This window comes from Hyperolius riggenbachi, chromosome 3 (genome assembly GCF_040937935.1).
Source record: "Hyperolius riggenbachi isolate aHypRig1 chromosome 3, aHypRig1.pri, whole genome shotgun sequence".
NCBI classification, from domain to species: domain Eukaryota; kingdom Metazoa; phylum Chordata; class Amphibia; order Anura; family Hyperoliidae; genus Hyperolius; species Hyperolius riggenbachi.
Window position 1 is genome coordinate 497,485,906 of NC_090648.1, and position 14,782 is coordinate 497,500,687.

At 47.3% G+C, this 14,782-nt stretch overlaps 1 protein-coding gene across 1 annotated transcript in view; it reads right to left on the reverse strand.

The window, feature by feature from the left end:
- ADAM19 (ADAM metallopeptidase domain 19) overlaps positions 1 to 14,782 on the reverse strand; it is a 129,650-nt gene that overhangs the window by 47,019 nt on the left and 67,849 nt on the right. Inside the window, exon 10 of the mRNA XM_068273102.1 lies at positions 11,848 to 11,987. Coding sequence (XP_068129203.1) covers positions 11,848 to 11,987 — 140 coding nt within the window. The remainder of the gene's footprint in view (positions 1 to 11,847; positions 11,988 to 14,782) is intronic.

Below are 14,782 nucleotides of genomic sequence, written 5' to 3' on the forward strand. Positions count from 1 at the left end.
GGGCCGAAGTTGGTTAGTCGGGTGCGCGACGGTACAGCGGCCGAATTGTGAACGAGTGACGAGACGACAAAACTCCCGCCGCAATGTATAAATGTACACAGTGTCTAGAGAAAAGACGCCTTAGAGGGGATCTAATTAACATGTATAAATACATCAGAGGGCAATATAATAGCTTGGCGGATGAGCTTTTTGTCCCTAGGCCTTCTCAATGGACGAGGACATGATCTGCGCATGGAGGAAAAACGTTTTAGCCATTTATTTAGGAAAGGGTTCTTTACAGTAAGAGTGATTAAGATGTGGAATGCATTCCCACAGGAAGTCGTTATGGCAAACTCTATACCTGCATTTAAAGGGGGCTTAGATGCTTTCCTTGCATTGAAAGACATCCATGGCTACGATTACTAGGTAATGCCTAATGATGTTGATTCAGGGATGTTATCTGATTGCCATCTGGTGTCGGGAAGGAATTTTTCCCTTTTGGGGCTAATTGGACCATGCCTTGTAAGGGTTTTTTCGCCTTCCTCTGGATCAACAGGGATATGTGAGGAAGCATGCTGGAGTTGTACTTTGTTCTCTGGTTGAATTCGATGGGCGTATGTCTTTTTTCAACCCAAATAACTATGTAACTATGCAGTGTGTGTGCATTTATACATTACCTGTCCGGTGTCAGCCTACACTTGGTTTCTGTCCATCTCGCCGGGTTCCGCATACACGCCGGAGGCGCTCTGACGTCAGACACTATGCGCCGCTAGCGTGTATGCGGCTTACCCGGCAAGATGGACGGTCACCGCATGGAGGCCGACACTAGACAGATAAATGCACTACACTACATACATTTATACATTGCAGCGACGGGGCGGACGTGGCGGCTCAGTCTATGGGCACCTTTAGTGACAAAATAATATACTCTGTACAGCGCTGCGTAATATGTTGGCGCTATATAAATACTTACAAAAAATAAAATAGTGTGTAAGCAGGCAATAGATCAGATTCACAGAGGGATCTATCTGATGGTCGATCTGGTGTTATGTATGGCTGCAGAACGTAAGCGGAAATGGGCAGGGCTAGCTTTCCCCTTATGTGTCAGTTGTGCAGAGCATTTTTTGTTTTGGTGTACACAGTGGTAGGTTTACTCTAGGGCTCTTTTCCGCAAATGGCTGAACTGCTTGTTTGCCACCCACGACTGCCATATCGGGTGCAATTAAAATGCATGCTAAGGCAGGGCTTGACACGCAGTGGCGTTACCAAGCGGGCAAAAACAAGTCCTACTTCTCCTAAAAATGACTTTTTTTCCCACAGTTTTATTTTGTATTTCAATCTACTTTTTAAGTTTTTACTGTTTCATTGTCTCTGCTCAATGACACGTTCATTGAAGTATGCCAGAGCTAAAATCTATAAACTATTGACCCTTTTTACCACTTTCCTACTCTCAGAAGCCATTTTCTGCCAGGAAAGTGGTTTATGGCTGTAATTCCTTATCAGTGAGGGTTAAGCTATAGTCTGACTAGGTCCCCACTGGACAGAAACTGTCAGTTGCATACTTGGGCCCATCTGCAATTGAATTTTTACCTGACTTTTCTCCTAGGTGATATTTTGAAACTTGTCAATAAATTGATTTTTAAACCATTAGCAAGCAAAGAAATGCTCAAAATAATTTTGGTTGACCTTTTTACCTACTTTTTGATACTTTTTCCATTGCAAAGTGCTAAAATGTTATTTTAAATGGAAGATGAATTTTTCTTCTAGGTGAAAAAGTGAATTGCGTATGGCCCCTGATGTTTAACCCTTTCAGGCAGAGAAAGAAAAGCAGGAACACAGCCTAGTTATTTGTGTGCTTGGCACTGTACATACCCATGTCTATCTCATCATGTCACATGTCACTTCGAGTATCCTTTAGGCTGCTTTCACAGTGGGACGTTACAGGAGCATGTTACAGCAGCCAGTAACGCAGCCCACCGCACAGTAATGAAAAATCAATGGGCTGTTCACAGTGCCCACGTTGCGTTACATTGTAACGCTGGACGTTCTATGAAAGTGCAGCATGCTGTATGTTATACTGGGCTAAGCCGCGTTAGACTGTTTGCACATGCTCAGTAAGGGGAGAGTCCGCTATTGCGGCCAGCCACATGGCTAATTAATATTCACTGCACTGTGTGACGTGCAGTGTTTACTTTCTGGAGCGGCCGCTCTGTGCGGCGATTGGCCGGGCGGGACTAGTGTTGGGCGAACAGTGTTCGCCACTGTTCGGGTTCTGCAGAACATCACCCTGTTCGGGTGATGTTCGAGTTCGGCCGAACACCTGACGGTGCTCGGCCAAACCGTTCGGCCACATGGCCGAACTAAGAGCGCATGGCTGAACGTTCCCCGAACGTTCGGCTAGCGCTGTGATTGGCCGAACGGGTCACGTGGTTCGGGCCCGAACGCGCTCTGATTGGCCGAACGGTCACGTGGTTCGGGTAAATAAATACCCGAACCACGTCATATCTCCGCCATTTCTCTGTGGGTTTAGCTTTGGGTAGGCAGGCAGGGTAGTTCGCTCTCCAGCCACGCTAGCCAGGGTCCCCCCCAGTCATTGTGTGTCGCTGCTGGGAACAGTAGTACACCGCTCGCTCAGCCACACAATATATATAGCATTGTTTACTGCCACTGTGTACCTCGCTCAGCCACGCTATATATAGCATTGTGTTTTCTGACACTCTGTGTACACGGCTTAGCCTGACTATATAGCATTGTGTGTACTGCCACTGTGCACCTCGCTCAGCCACGCTATATATAGCATTGTGTTTTCTGACACTCTGTGTACACGGCTTAGCCTGACTATATAGCATTGTGTGTACTGCCACTGTGCACCTCGCTCAGCCACGCTATATATAGCATTGTGTTTACTGCCACTCTGTGTACACCGCTCAGCCAGACTATATACCATTGTTTACTGACACTCTGTGTACACCGCTCAGCCAGACTATATACCATTGTTTACTGACACTCTGTGTACACGGCTCAGCCTGACTATATAGTATTGTGTGTACTGCCACTGTGCACCTCGCTCAGCCACGCTATATATAGCATTGTGTTTCCTGACACTCTGTGTACACGGCTTAGCCTGACTATATAGCATTGTGTGTACTGCCACTGTGCACCTCGCTCAGCCACGCTATATATAGCATTGTGTTTACTGCCACTCTGTGTACACCGCTCAGCCAGACTATATACCATTGTTTACTGACACTCTGTGTACACCGCTCAGCCAGACTATATACCATTGTTTACTGACACTCTGTGTACACGGCTCAGCCTGACTATATAGCATTGTGTGTACTGCCACTGTGCACCTCGCTCAGCCACGCTATATATAGCATTGTGTTTACTGCCACTCTGTGTACACCGCTCAGCCAGACTATATACCATTGTTTACTGACACTCTGTGTACACCGCTCAGCCAGACTATATACCATTGTTTACTGACACTCTGTGTACACGGCTCAGCCTGACTATATAGCATTGTGTGTACTGCCACTGTGCACCTCGCTCAGCCACGCTATATATAGCATTGTGTTTACTGCCACTCTGTGTACACCGCTCAGCCAGACTATATACCATTGTTTACTGACACTCTGTGTACACCGCTCAGCCAGACTATATACCATTGTTTACTGACACTCTGTGTACACGGCTCAGCCTGACTATATAGCATTGTGTGTACTGCCACTGTGCACCTCGCTCAGCCACGCTATATATAGCATTGTGTTTTCTGACACTCTGTGTACACGGCTTAGCCTGACTATATAGCATTGTGTGTACTGCCACTGTGCACCTCGCTCAGCCACGCTATATATAGCATTGTGTTTACTGCCACTCTGTGTACACCGCTCAGCCAGACTATATACCATTGTTTACTGACACTCTGTGTACACCGCTCAGCCAGACTATATACACCATTGTTTACTGACACTCTGTGTACACGGCTCAGCCTGACTATATAGCATTGTGTGTACTGCCACTGTGTACCTCGCTCAGCTACGCTATATATAGCATTGTTTACTGACACTCTGTGTACACCGCTCAGCCAGACTATATAGCATTGTGTGTACTGCCACTCTGTGTACACGGCTCAGCCAGACTATATATCATTGTGTGTACTGCCACTCTGTGTACACCGCTCAGCCAGACTATATAGCATTGTGTGTACTGCCACTCTGTGTACACCGCTCAGCCAGACTATATACACCATTGTTTACTGACACTCTGTGTACACCGCTCAGCCAGACTATATACCATTGTTTACTGACACTGTGTGTACACCGCTCAGCCAGACTATATAGCATTGTGTGTACTGCCACTGTGTACCTCGCTCAGCCACGCTATATATAGCATTGTTTACTGACACTCTGTGTACACGGCTCAGCCAGACTATATAGCATTGTGTGTACTGCCACTCTGTGTACACCGCTCAGCCAGACTATATAGCATTGTGTGTACTGCCACTCTGTGTACACCGCTCAGCCAGACTATATAGCATTGTGTTTACTTCCACTCTGTGTCTGCTGGGCCTGGGAACAGTAGTACACCGCTCACCTGCCACTGTATAGCATTGTGCTCTGTGTCGCTGCTGGGAATAGTGGTACACCGCTCACCCGCCACTGTATAGCATTGTGCTCTGTGTCGCTGCTGGGAATAGTGGTACTGTATAGCATTTCTGTACTGCCACTGTACTGCTGCCAGTCAGCGTGTACTGTAAGGATAAGTGAAATGAGGAAGAAATCCGGTGAAAGAGGAAGGGGCAAGGGAAGAGGTGTTTCCCCTGACGGTTCACGTACAGGCCACAGGGGAGCACCCAAGAAAACCCACTCAATACCGCCCATGTTGTCCAGGACAACAACCCTCACAGATCCAAAAGAACAGGACCAGATAATTACTTGGATGACCTCTCAAGCGTCCAGCAGTGGGTTAAGCAGCACCAGCACATCACGCACGAGGTCCGAGTCCTCAGCCAGTTACAAGGAGCCAGTGGGCACAAAGCTGACACAACCGGCAGCGACACCACGCACACAACTGCCAGATAACCAGTCCGATGAATTACCTCAGGACACAATGGGGTATTCGCAGGAGCTATTCCCAGCCCAACAAACTTCCACCTTTCAAAGGTCAATGGAGGAACAGCCAGAAATGTTGTGCCCGGATTCACAACCATTAACTGTGGGAAATGCACCGCGCACTGAAATACAAGGCGAGTCCGAGGAGGACTCGGAAACCCAAATCCCAGAGCAAGTTGGGCAGGAGGGGTTGCAATTGCAGGAGGTCGGCCGACAAGATCTGGAAGACGACGTTGGAGTGAGCTGCGCAGAGGTTGTTCTGGGGAGCTCTACTCCACGGCGGCGGCCCCCCACAATGACATATGACGAGTTTGAGGAGATGGAAGAGGAGGGTATGGACAATGTGGACATAGACCCAGATTTTGTTTGTGAACGAGAACATCGCCGTCGTAGCAGCAGCACAGATGAGTCTGTTGAAGAACCCACTGCTGCACGAGTTCGCCTTGTGCCACAAGGTAGGCGGCGCGCAATTTCAGGCACCACAAGCGTGGAAGTTCAAGTGAGAGGCAAAAGAGGAGCAAACAGAAATCGCCAGCAAGGAGGCAGGTGCTCCAAAGTCTGGGCTTTCTTTGAAGACTGCACTGAGGATGTTACCATGGCGATTTGCCTGAGCAGGGGGAAAAGTATTAACAACCTCTCCACCACCAGCATGAGCCGCCACATGCTATCCAAACATCCCACTCTGTGGGCAAACGCGGCAGGACAGGGTACCAGCAACACTGCCTCCCTTGGGTTCACCAGACTCACCACCAGACCCACCTCAGCAGCAGCAGTAGCCCAGCCATTGCGTGGTTCACAACATTCACAAACATCAGACGACGCTGACACTGTCACTTTCCGGAGTAGTGCTCTTGAGGTCTCCCAGTGTTCATCAAACACAACAACCAACAGCCCTTCCGTGTGCAGCGCTACGGTTCAGTTGTCTGTGTCGGAGATGTTTGAGCGCAAGAGGAAATTGCCAGCAAATGACCCCCGGGCCGTAGCAGTAACAGCCAGCATAGCCAAGCTTCTGGCCTGCGAAATGCTGCCATATCGAGTGGTGGAGACAAACAGCTTCAAGGGCATGATGTCAGTGGCCATCCCACGTTACGTGGTTCCCAGCCGCTACCACTTTGCGCGCTCTGCAGTGCCTGAGTTGCATGAGCACGTGGTCAGCAAAATAACCCGAAGCTTGAAGAATGCCGTTGCCTGCAAGGTTCACCTCACCACTGACACTTGGACGAGTGCGTTCGGACAGGGTCGATACATCTCCCTTACCGCGCACTGGGTGAACCTTGTGGAGCCTGGCAGCGATTCCTCACCTGCTACGGCGCGGGTGTTGCCCACGCCGCAAACAGCTGCACCGCCGTCCCTCCCACTGGATAACAACAGCAGCACCTACCTCTCTGACTCCTTCTCCTCCAACGCATCTCAAAGCTGTACCTCATCCGGAAACGCTAACCCAGCAGCAGTAGGATCGTGGAAGCAGTGCAGCACAGCTGTTGGCATGCGTCAGCAAGCGTTGCTGAAGCTGATCTGCCTTGGGGATAAGCAGCACACAGGGGAGGAAATTTGGAGGGGAATAAAGGAACAGACGGATTTGTGGCTGGCACCGCTGGACCTGAAACCGGGCATGGTTGTGTGTGATAATGGGAGTAATCTCATTCGCGCTTTAAGGTTGGCTAAGCTGACACACATCCCTTGCCTGGCGCACGTGATGAACCTAGTAGTTCAGCGGTTCCTGAGGACATACCCAGGCGTGGCCGATCTTCTGTTGAAGGTGCGTCGAGTGGCCAAACATTGTAGAAATTCCAGTACTGCTTCGGGGGCACTCGCCAAGATGCAGGAGCGCTTCAATCTCCCCCACCATCGCTTGCTGTGTGATGTCCCTACGCGCTGGAATTCTACGCTGCACATGCTAGCACGCTTTTGTGAGCAGAAGAGTGCAGTGGTCCAGTACATGACGGCGCAGTACCGAGGCGCATCCGGACAGCTGCCAAGCTTCTGTGGATCCGATTGGGCCAACATGTTGGACCTCTGCCAAGTCCTCCAAAATTTTGAGCAATCCACGTTGCTTGTGAGCAGTGACAACTCTTCAGTCAGCATTACCATACCACTGCTGTGTTTACTGAAGAGGTCAATGTTGAAAATCAAGGAAACAGCTGTCATGATGCAACTGGGGGAATCTGAAGGAGAAAACGATCAGCGTGATGGTACCAACATCAGGCCATCCGCCTCAGGGAACGCTGGCCCCAGCAGCTATGACGAAGAAGAGGAGGAGGAACAGCTGGAGTTGGAGCAGGAATTTCATGCCACCACTGACGAGGGCCAGAGCGGTGCACGTTGGACTTCCACAATTCAGCGCGAATGGTCAGCAGAAGCAGACCAGGAGGAAGGTGACGACTATGATGCATCACAACAACTATCACAACGCTCACAAGAGGATGATGAGGATTCTGGTAGGACTCTGGCACACATGGCTCAATTCATGCTAGACTGCATTGAACGCGACCCACGCATTGTGCGCATTCTGGACAACACCAATTACTGGGTTTATACCCTTCTGGATCCACGGTACAAACACAATGTTCCAAAACTGCTTGAAGAAAGAGTCAGACAGGTCAAAATGAAAGAATACCAGCAGGCCCTTGTGGAGACTTTAGAGAGGAGATTGACATCCTCCCCCTCCTCTAGCCAGTTGTACGCCGACAGACTGACTTCCGCAAACCCAGGACGACCAGGAGGGCAGCAAACAACGCAAGCCGCAGCTAGTGCCCAAAAGGGAATGGTATCGGCAGTGTCCTTGAAGTGGGAAAATTTTCTGACACCCATGCAGCAGCAGCCCACTGAACAGCAAGCGTGCAGATCCACCTCCAACACCGATCGCCTGGAGAAGATGGTCAAGGACTACATGTCAGATGACGTAGCTGTGTCGAACAATCCATCCGCACCCTTCAACTATTGGGTATCGAAGCTAGACACCTGGCACGAACTGGCAATGTACGCAATAGAGGTGCTGGCTTGCCCGGCAGCCAGCGTTATGTCGGAACGCTGTTTCAGTGCTGCCGGAGGCATCGTCACAGATCGGCGTATCCGCCTCTCCACAGAAAATGCAGACCGTCTGACTCAAATTAAAATGAATCAATCCTGGATTGGAAATGACTACGCAACACTCCCGGACCCCAACCAAGTAACATGACCAATGAACATCTGGGATGGTGTAGCGTTTCCGGTCCCTGTTTATTGAACCTCTCATCTGTATTACATTTATGACTGCATGGCGGCAAAAAGCATTGCTGCTATATCCGCACGCTTTTTGTCCTCATGCAAGGCCTGGGTTGTTGTGTCTCAAAAAGCATGGCCTTCTCCTCCTGCGCCTGCTCCTGTTCCATCACGTGTGCTGCTGCTGCTGCTGGGTTAGCGTTGCCGGTCCCTGTTTATGGAACCTCTTATCTTTATTACATTTATGACTGCATGGCGGTACAAAGCATGCTATCCGCACGCTTCTTGTCCTCATGCAAGGCCTGGGTTGTTGTGTCTCACAAAGCGTGGCCTTCTCCTCCTGCGCCTCCTCCTGTTCCATCACGTCTGCTGCTGCTGGGTTAGCGTTGCCGCGTGGTCCCTGTTTATTGAACCACTTATCTTTATTACATTTATGACTGCATGGCGGTACAAAGCATGCTATCCGCACGCATCTAGTCCTCATGCAAGGCCTGGGTTGTTGTGTCTCACAAAGCGTGGCCTTCTCCTCCTGCGCCTCCTCCTGTTCCATCACGTCTGCTGCTGCTGGGTTAGCGTTGCCGCGTGGTCCCTGTTTATTGAACCACTTATCTTTATTACATTTATGACTGCATGGCGGTACAAAGCATGCTATCCGCACGCTTCTTGTCCTCATGCAAGGCCTGGGTTGTTGTGTGTCTCACAAAGCGTGGCCTTCTCCTCCTGCGCCTCCTCCTGTTCCATCACGTCTGCTGCTGCTGGGTTAGCGTTGCCGCGTGGTCCCTGTTTATTGAACCACTTATCTTTATTACATTTATGACTGCATGGCGGTACCTCATGCAAGGCCTGGGTTGTTGTGTCTCACAAAGCGTGGCCTTCTCCTCCTGCGCCTCCTCCTGTTCCATCACGTCTGCTGCTGCTGGGTTAGCGTTGCCGCGTGGTCCCTGTTTATTGAACCACTTATCTTTATTCCATTTATGACTGCATGGCGGTACCTCATGCAAGGCCTGGGTTGTTGTGTCTCACAAAGCGTGGCCTTCTCCTCCTGCGCCTCCTCCTGTTCCATCACGTCTGCTGCTGCTGGGTTAGCGTTGCCGCGTGGTCCCTGTTTATTGAACCACTTATCTTTATTACATTTATGACTGCATGGCGGTACCTCATGCAAGGCCTGGGTTGTTGTGTCTCACAAAGCGTGGCCTTCTCCTCCTGCGCCTCCTCCTGTTCCATCACGTCTGCTGCTGCTGGGTTAGCGTTGCCGCGTGGTCCCTGTTTATTGAACCACTTATCTTTATTACATTTATGACTGCATGGCGGTACAAAGCATGCTATCCGCACGCTTCTTGTCCTCATGCAAGGCCTGGGTTGTTGTGTCTCACAAAGCGTGGCCTTCTCCTCCTGCGCCACCCTCCTCCTGTTCCATCACGTGTGCTGCTGCTGGGTTAGCGTTGCCGGTCCCTTTTCCTGGAACCTCTTATATGTATTACATTTATGACTGCATGCCGACAAAAAGCATGTTACCTGTGCAAAGAAAACAGACATTTCCCGCATTTAAAAGAGTTTTCCCTTTGAAACTTTAAAATCGATTTTCTCAAAAACTATAAGCTCTTTTTGCTAAAATTTTTTTTCCTCTTGTACCCACTCCCAAGGTGCACATACCCTGTAAATTTGGGGTATGTAGCATGTAAGGAGGCTTTACAAAGCACAAAAGTTCGGGTCCCCATTGACTTCCATTATGTTCGGAGTTCGGGTCGAACACCCGAACATCGCGGCCATGTTCGGCCTGTTCGGCCCGAACCCGAACATCTAGATGTTCGCCCAACACTAGGCGGGACCACGTGGTGCGCATGCGTCAAAAAGTACGCATCACGGACGCATCAAGAGCTGCATAATGCAGCTCAATCTGACGTCCAACTTCAACACCACCATGCATTGCGTTAGGGGCACGTTATGCAACCTTAACGTCCCCTAAAACGCAACGTCTTAGTGGGAAAGAGGCCTTAATGTGATAGTGGTGAGCCCTGCAGACCCAGGCCCATATGCAATTCACTTTTTCTCCTTAGTTTTCTCCTAGTTGATATTTTTAAACTTGTCAATAAAATGCCTTTTAAATTACCGACAAGCAAACAAATACTCTAAATCATTTTGATAGTACTTTTCACCTATTTTTTGGTACTTTTTTCATTGCAAAGTGCTGAAAAGTTATTCTAAATTGAAGATGAAAAATTATCTCCTAGGAGAAAACTCAGGAGAAAAAGTTAATTGCATATGGGCCACAGTGTGGTAAAGTGAAATGTCAAAGTACTGTACATACTCGACTATAAGTCTAGAAATTTAGGTCTAATTCACTAAATAAACGTATAGTGGTCGACTTATACACGAGTCACAGCCAACACTGAGCAATGTGTGTACTATTAGTGACATTCCTATTTGCAGCAATTTACCTAGTAGTAAGTGATAATTTCTTGATAAAGGCGCTATTCGTGACCTCAAGACTGTACTGTGTACTCCTATCTGTTTATTGCCTGAGGAATCGGGAATATACCCGTGAAACGCGTTGCGGTTCTGTTCATGGAGTATGTGAATAAATTGTCTTTATCTTAAGCGACAGCATCGAGTTTATTTCTGAGTGGCCGGTCCACCGCCGCCACCCGAATATTTTAAACATTTTAGCATATTTTATCCTTTTGGCGCCTCTGTACATCTACTTGTCAAGATATCCACCCTTGGTGGTTGGAAGGGTGACAAACCCTCCTTTCCTTCTTCAGAGAGCGACATCTTAATCCTGAGTGGGGACAGGTCTAATCTCCCCACCTGCCTATATAGTGGTTGCCTAAACGGTAACCCATGTTTGTAAGTATAATACTTACTCTACACTAATTCTCCCTGATCCAATACATACTACACTATATTGGGCTCTCGGTTTCTCTGTTTTAAATTTCTTGATAAAGGAAATGTCTAGAAACCACAGGTCTGAAAGTCCTGCTCACAACAATTAACAAGGTAAGTGGCAGTGGGAAAGATACTGGGCTGCAGGAGGGGGAGTAAATAACTGCTGCACTTGGTGGCCTGAAGGAGTTATTGGCTGCACATAAGGAACAGGAAGTGTTAATGACTGCAATACTGTACGCAGTGCAGTCACTAACCCATCCTGGGCCCCAAGTGCAGCTGTTAATTCTTCTTAGTCCCAAAGTGCAGCCATTAACTTTGCTGGGTAGACTTATACTTGAGTCAGTAAAAAATTCCAGCTTAAGAGGAGCAAATATTGGGGTGGACTTATACACGAGGTAGACTTGTATTCGAGTATATGCGGTAGTTTTGCTTATCCTTTGAAATTGTCCATTAGGGATTTCTCCTCAATGAGAACACAAGCAGCCGTGAGGAATAATTCTAGAGAGTGGTTTGGGGGACGAGGGTCGGGGCTTCATGCAGCATGTGGAAATGGCACAGTACCACAGACATGACATTATCTCTGTGGGATCCAAACACATCCAAACAGAGATACAAGGCAGCAATACTAACCACTAATTAAAGAAAATAAAAAGAGTTTATGGCTCACCCGGTAGCAGCTGCCATTATGCAGCCTCCATCTTCCGGCTTGGCTGTACAGCATCCGGCGCCGTCGTGGTTCATGCCAAAATTGTGTCCCATTTCGTGCGCCATTGTGGCCGCAACTCCAATCGCATTGTCTGAATGATCCTGCAAAAGGCAGCATAGAGGGTTAGAATGTATTAACCACTTCACATCCAGACCTTGATTCCCACTTATGGACCAGAGCAGTTTTTACATTTTAGCTATGTTCCTATTTAATCAGCAATAATTGTATCCCTACTTATGACACCTAAATAAAATAATGTTTTTTCAAGACAGGCTTTCATTGTATGGCATTTTTCCCTCTAACAATTTTATTTTCTGTGCATTTTAATGGGAAAAAGAGGGGAAAAAAATTGAAAAAAAAAAAACACATTTCTCAGTTTTACCAATTCCAATTTAAAAATAAAAAGCACTACTGTAGATAAAAAACACAAAGTTTGACTAATTCTACCGTTTATCACAAAACTAAGATCACGTTCCTGTCACAATTTATGGTGAGGATATTTGATTCTAAAATAATGCTACAATGTGTATTTTTCACTATGAACTGAGAAAATAAAAGCATTTTTTAATGGTAAAAATCAATCTTATTGGCTCAGGGAACATATATTCCCTTTCACCAATTAGTACTGCAGCAGATAGTGCTGGAGGTGTGCACAGGAGCAATGCCCAACCATGCACAGCTATGCTTCAGCTACAAGACTTCTATCTACGTCCTTGTGGCTTAGATGAAGTCGCAGAGGACGTAGATATACTATAGTGGTGGATAATGTTTAACAAACAAAAAGGCATACCCAGAGCAGCATTCTGATTGGTTGCCTTGAGCAACTGTTCCTTTTTTGCACCGATTGCAGCCACAGAAGGTACAAACCCACACACAGTTGGATGCCCCCTTTACTGTTTCCCCATGTTGTCCCAATGGCTAGAGTAGGCACAAGCTGGCATCTAGTGGTGGCTTCACCAGTGTTGCTTCAAGGACACCTGAAGTGAGTAGCAGCACATGGAAGCTGCCATATTTGTTTCCTTTTAAACAATACCAGTTGCCTGGATATCCTGCTGAACTCATTGGCTGCAGTAGTGTCTGAATAACACCAGAAACAAGCTTGCAGCTAATCTTGCCACACTTCAGACAGAGCTCCTGATCTGCTGCACGCTTGTTCAGGATCTATGGCTACAAGTATTAGGGCTGGTTCACACGGACTGCAGGCGGCTTCCGACGACTGGAAGCCGCGTCGTCCTGTGATGTCTCGTTCGGGGAGCGGCGGTACGGCGAGCGTCAGCTTCCCGTCGCGATCAGCGTTTTTAATCCCCGCAAGGGAACATGAAGCCATGGCGGCTAGGTGACTCTGGACGCTTCATGCGCCTTCTAGGGCCTGCTGAAACGACACGGTAAATCGGGATCGGAACTGCGCAATTGATGGTAATCACCAGTAACTGCGCAATACTAAACGTTCTCATTCACTTGGGAGTGTTTAGCCGAGTCCCAAACACTTGGCTGTAAATGCCGCCAAATGTCTGTGAGCCAGCCCTTAGAGGCAGAGGCTCAGCAGGGCAGCCAGGCAATGTGCATTATGTATAAGGAAATAAATATGGCAGCCTCCACATCCCACGCTGGTCAGGTATCCTTTCAGCTCCTGTGTCTCACCTGAGAACTGTAATCGACCCAGGTGGACCCCCGTTACCTTTACAACACGGGCATAACGCAATGCAAATTCTACACATTATATTCATAGCATGAAGCATGAGAAGACCAGAGATGCGCAGAAGACGCCAACTCATCCGGGGTCGGTGATCTTCAGAGGCTGCCAGCAGGAGACGGGAGAAGTCAGAAGCTCAGGAGAGGGACCCAAATGACTTCTAGGAGCTCGAAGAAGCCCCAGGTAAGTAAAACTACATATTTTTTTGGGTAACCTCTTGAGTCCTTTAACCATTTCAGCTCGTGGGGATTTTTCACCTTATGCATCAGGGCAATTTTCACCTCCCATTCATTCGCTAATAACGTCATCACTACTTATCACAGGTTATTGATCTATATCTTGTTTTTTCCGTCACTAATTAGGATTTCTTTGGGTGGTACATTTTGCTAAGAATTATTTATTTATAAATGCATTTTAACAGGATTAATAAGAAAAAATGGACCAAAATTCATTATTTCTCAGTTTTCATCCATTATAGCTTTAAAATAATCCACGCTACCATAATTAAAACCCACGTATTGTATTTGCCCATTTGTCTCGCTTATGACACCATTTAAATTTTGTCCCTATCACAATGTATGGCGCCAATATTTTATTTGGAAATAAAGGTGCATTTTTTCCGTTTTGCGTCCATCACTATTTACAACCTTATAATTTAAAAAATGTTTGTAGTATACCCCCTTCAAATGCATATTTAAAAAGTTCAGACCCTTATGTAACTATTTATGGGTTTTTTTTTTTTGTTTGTTTTGTTTTTTTCCATTAAAAATTTTATTTGGGTAATATTTTGGTGTGGGAAATAAACAGTTAATTTTAAATGTTAAAATCTGTGTAAATTCCCTTCAAAAATGTTTGTAGATGTAGTTTTACTATTTGGCCACAAGATGGCCACGTTGAGTTTTTTTTGTACTCACTTCCCCTCCCTTCCCCCCCCCCCCCCCCTTCCTACCGCTCAGCATCTTGCACTATGCTTTTGACAATATGTATTGTACCATGTCTATTGTCAGGCTGTTTTTTCATTGGTTAAATGTCATCGGTTTTTTAACTTTTTTGACTTTTGTATGTTGGCTATGCCATTTTATATGCATTTTGTACATGTTGCTTTAAGTGGGCTGGCCTTGCTCGATGTGGGCGGGCGCCCAACTATTTAAACCCATGCTGACATTGTATATGCTGGCTATGATTAAGGAGCCTTCCAGAGCT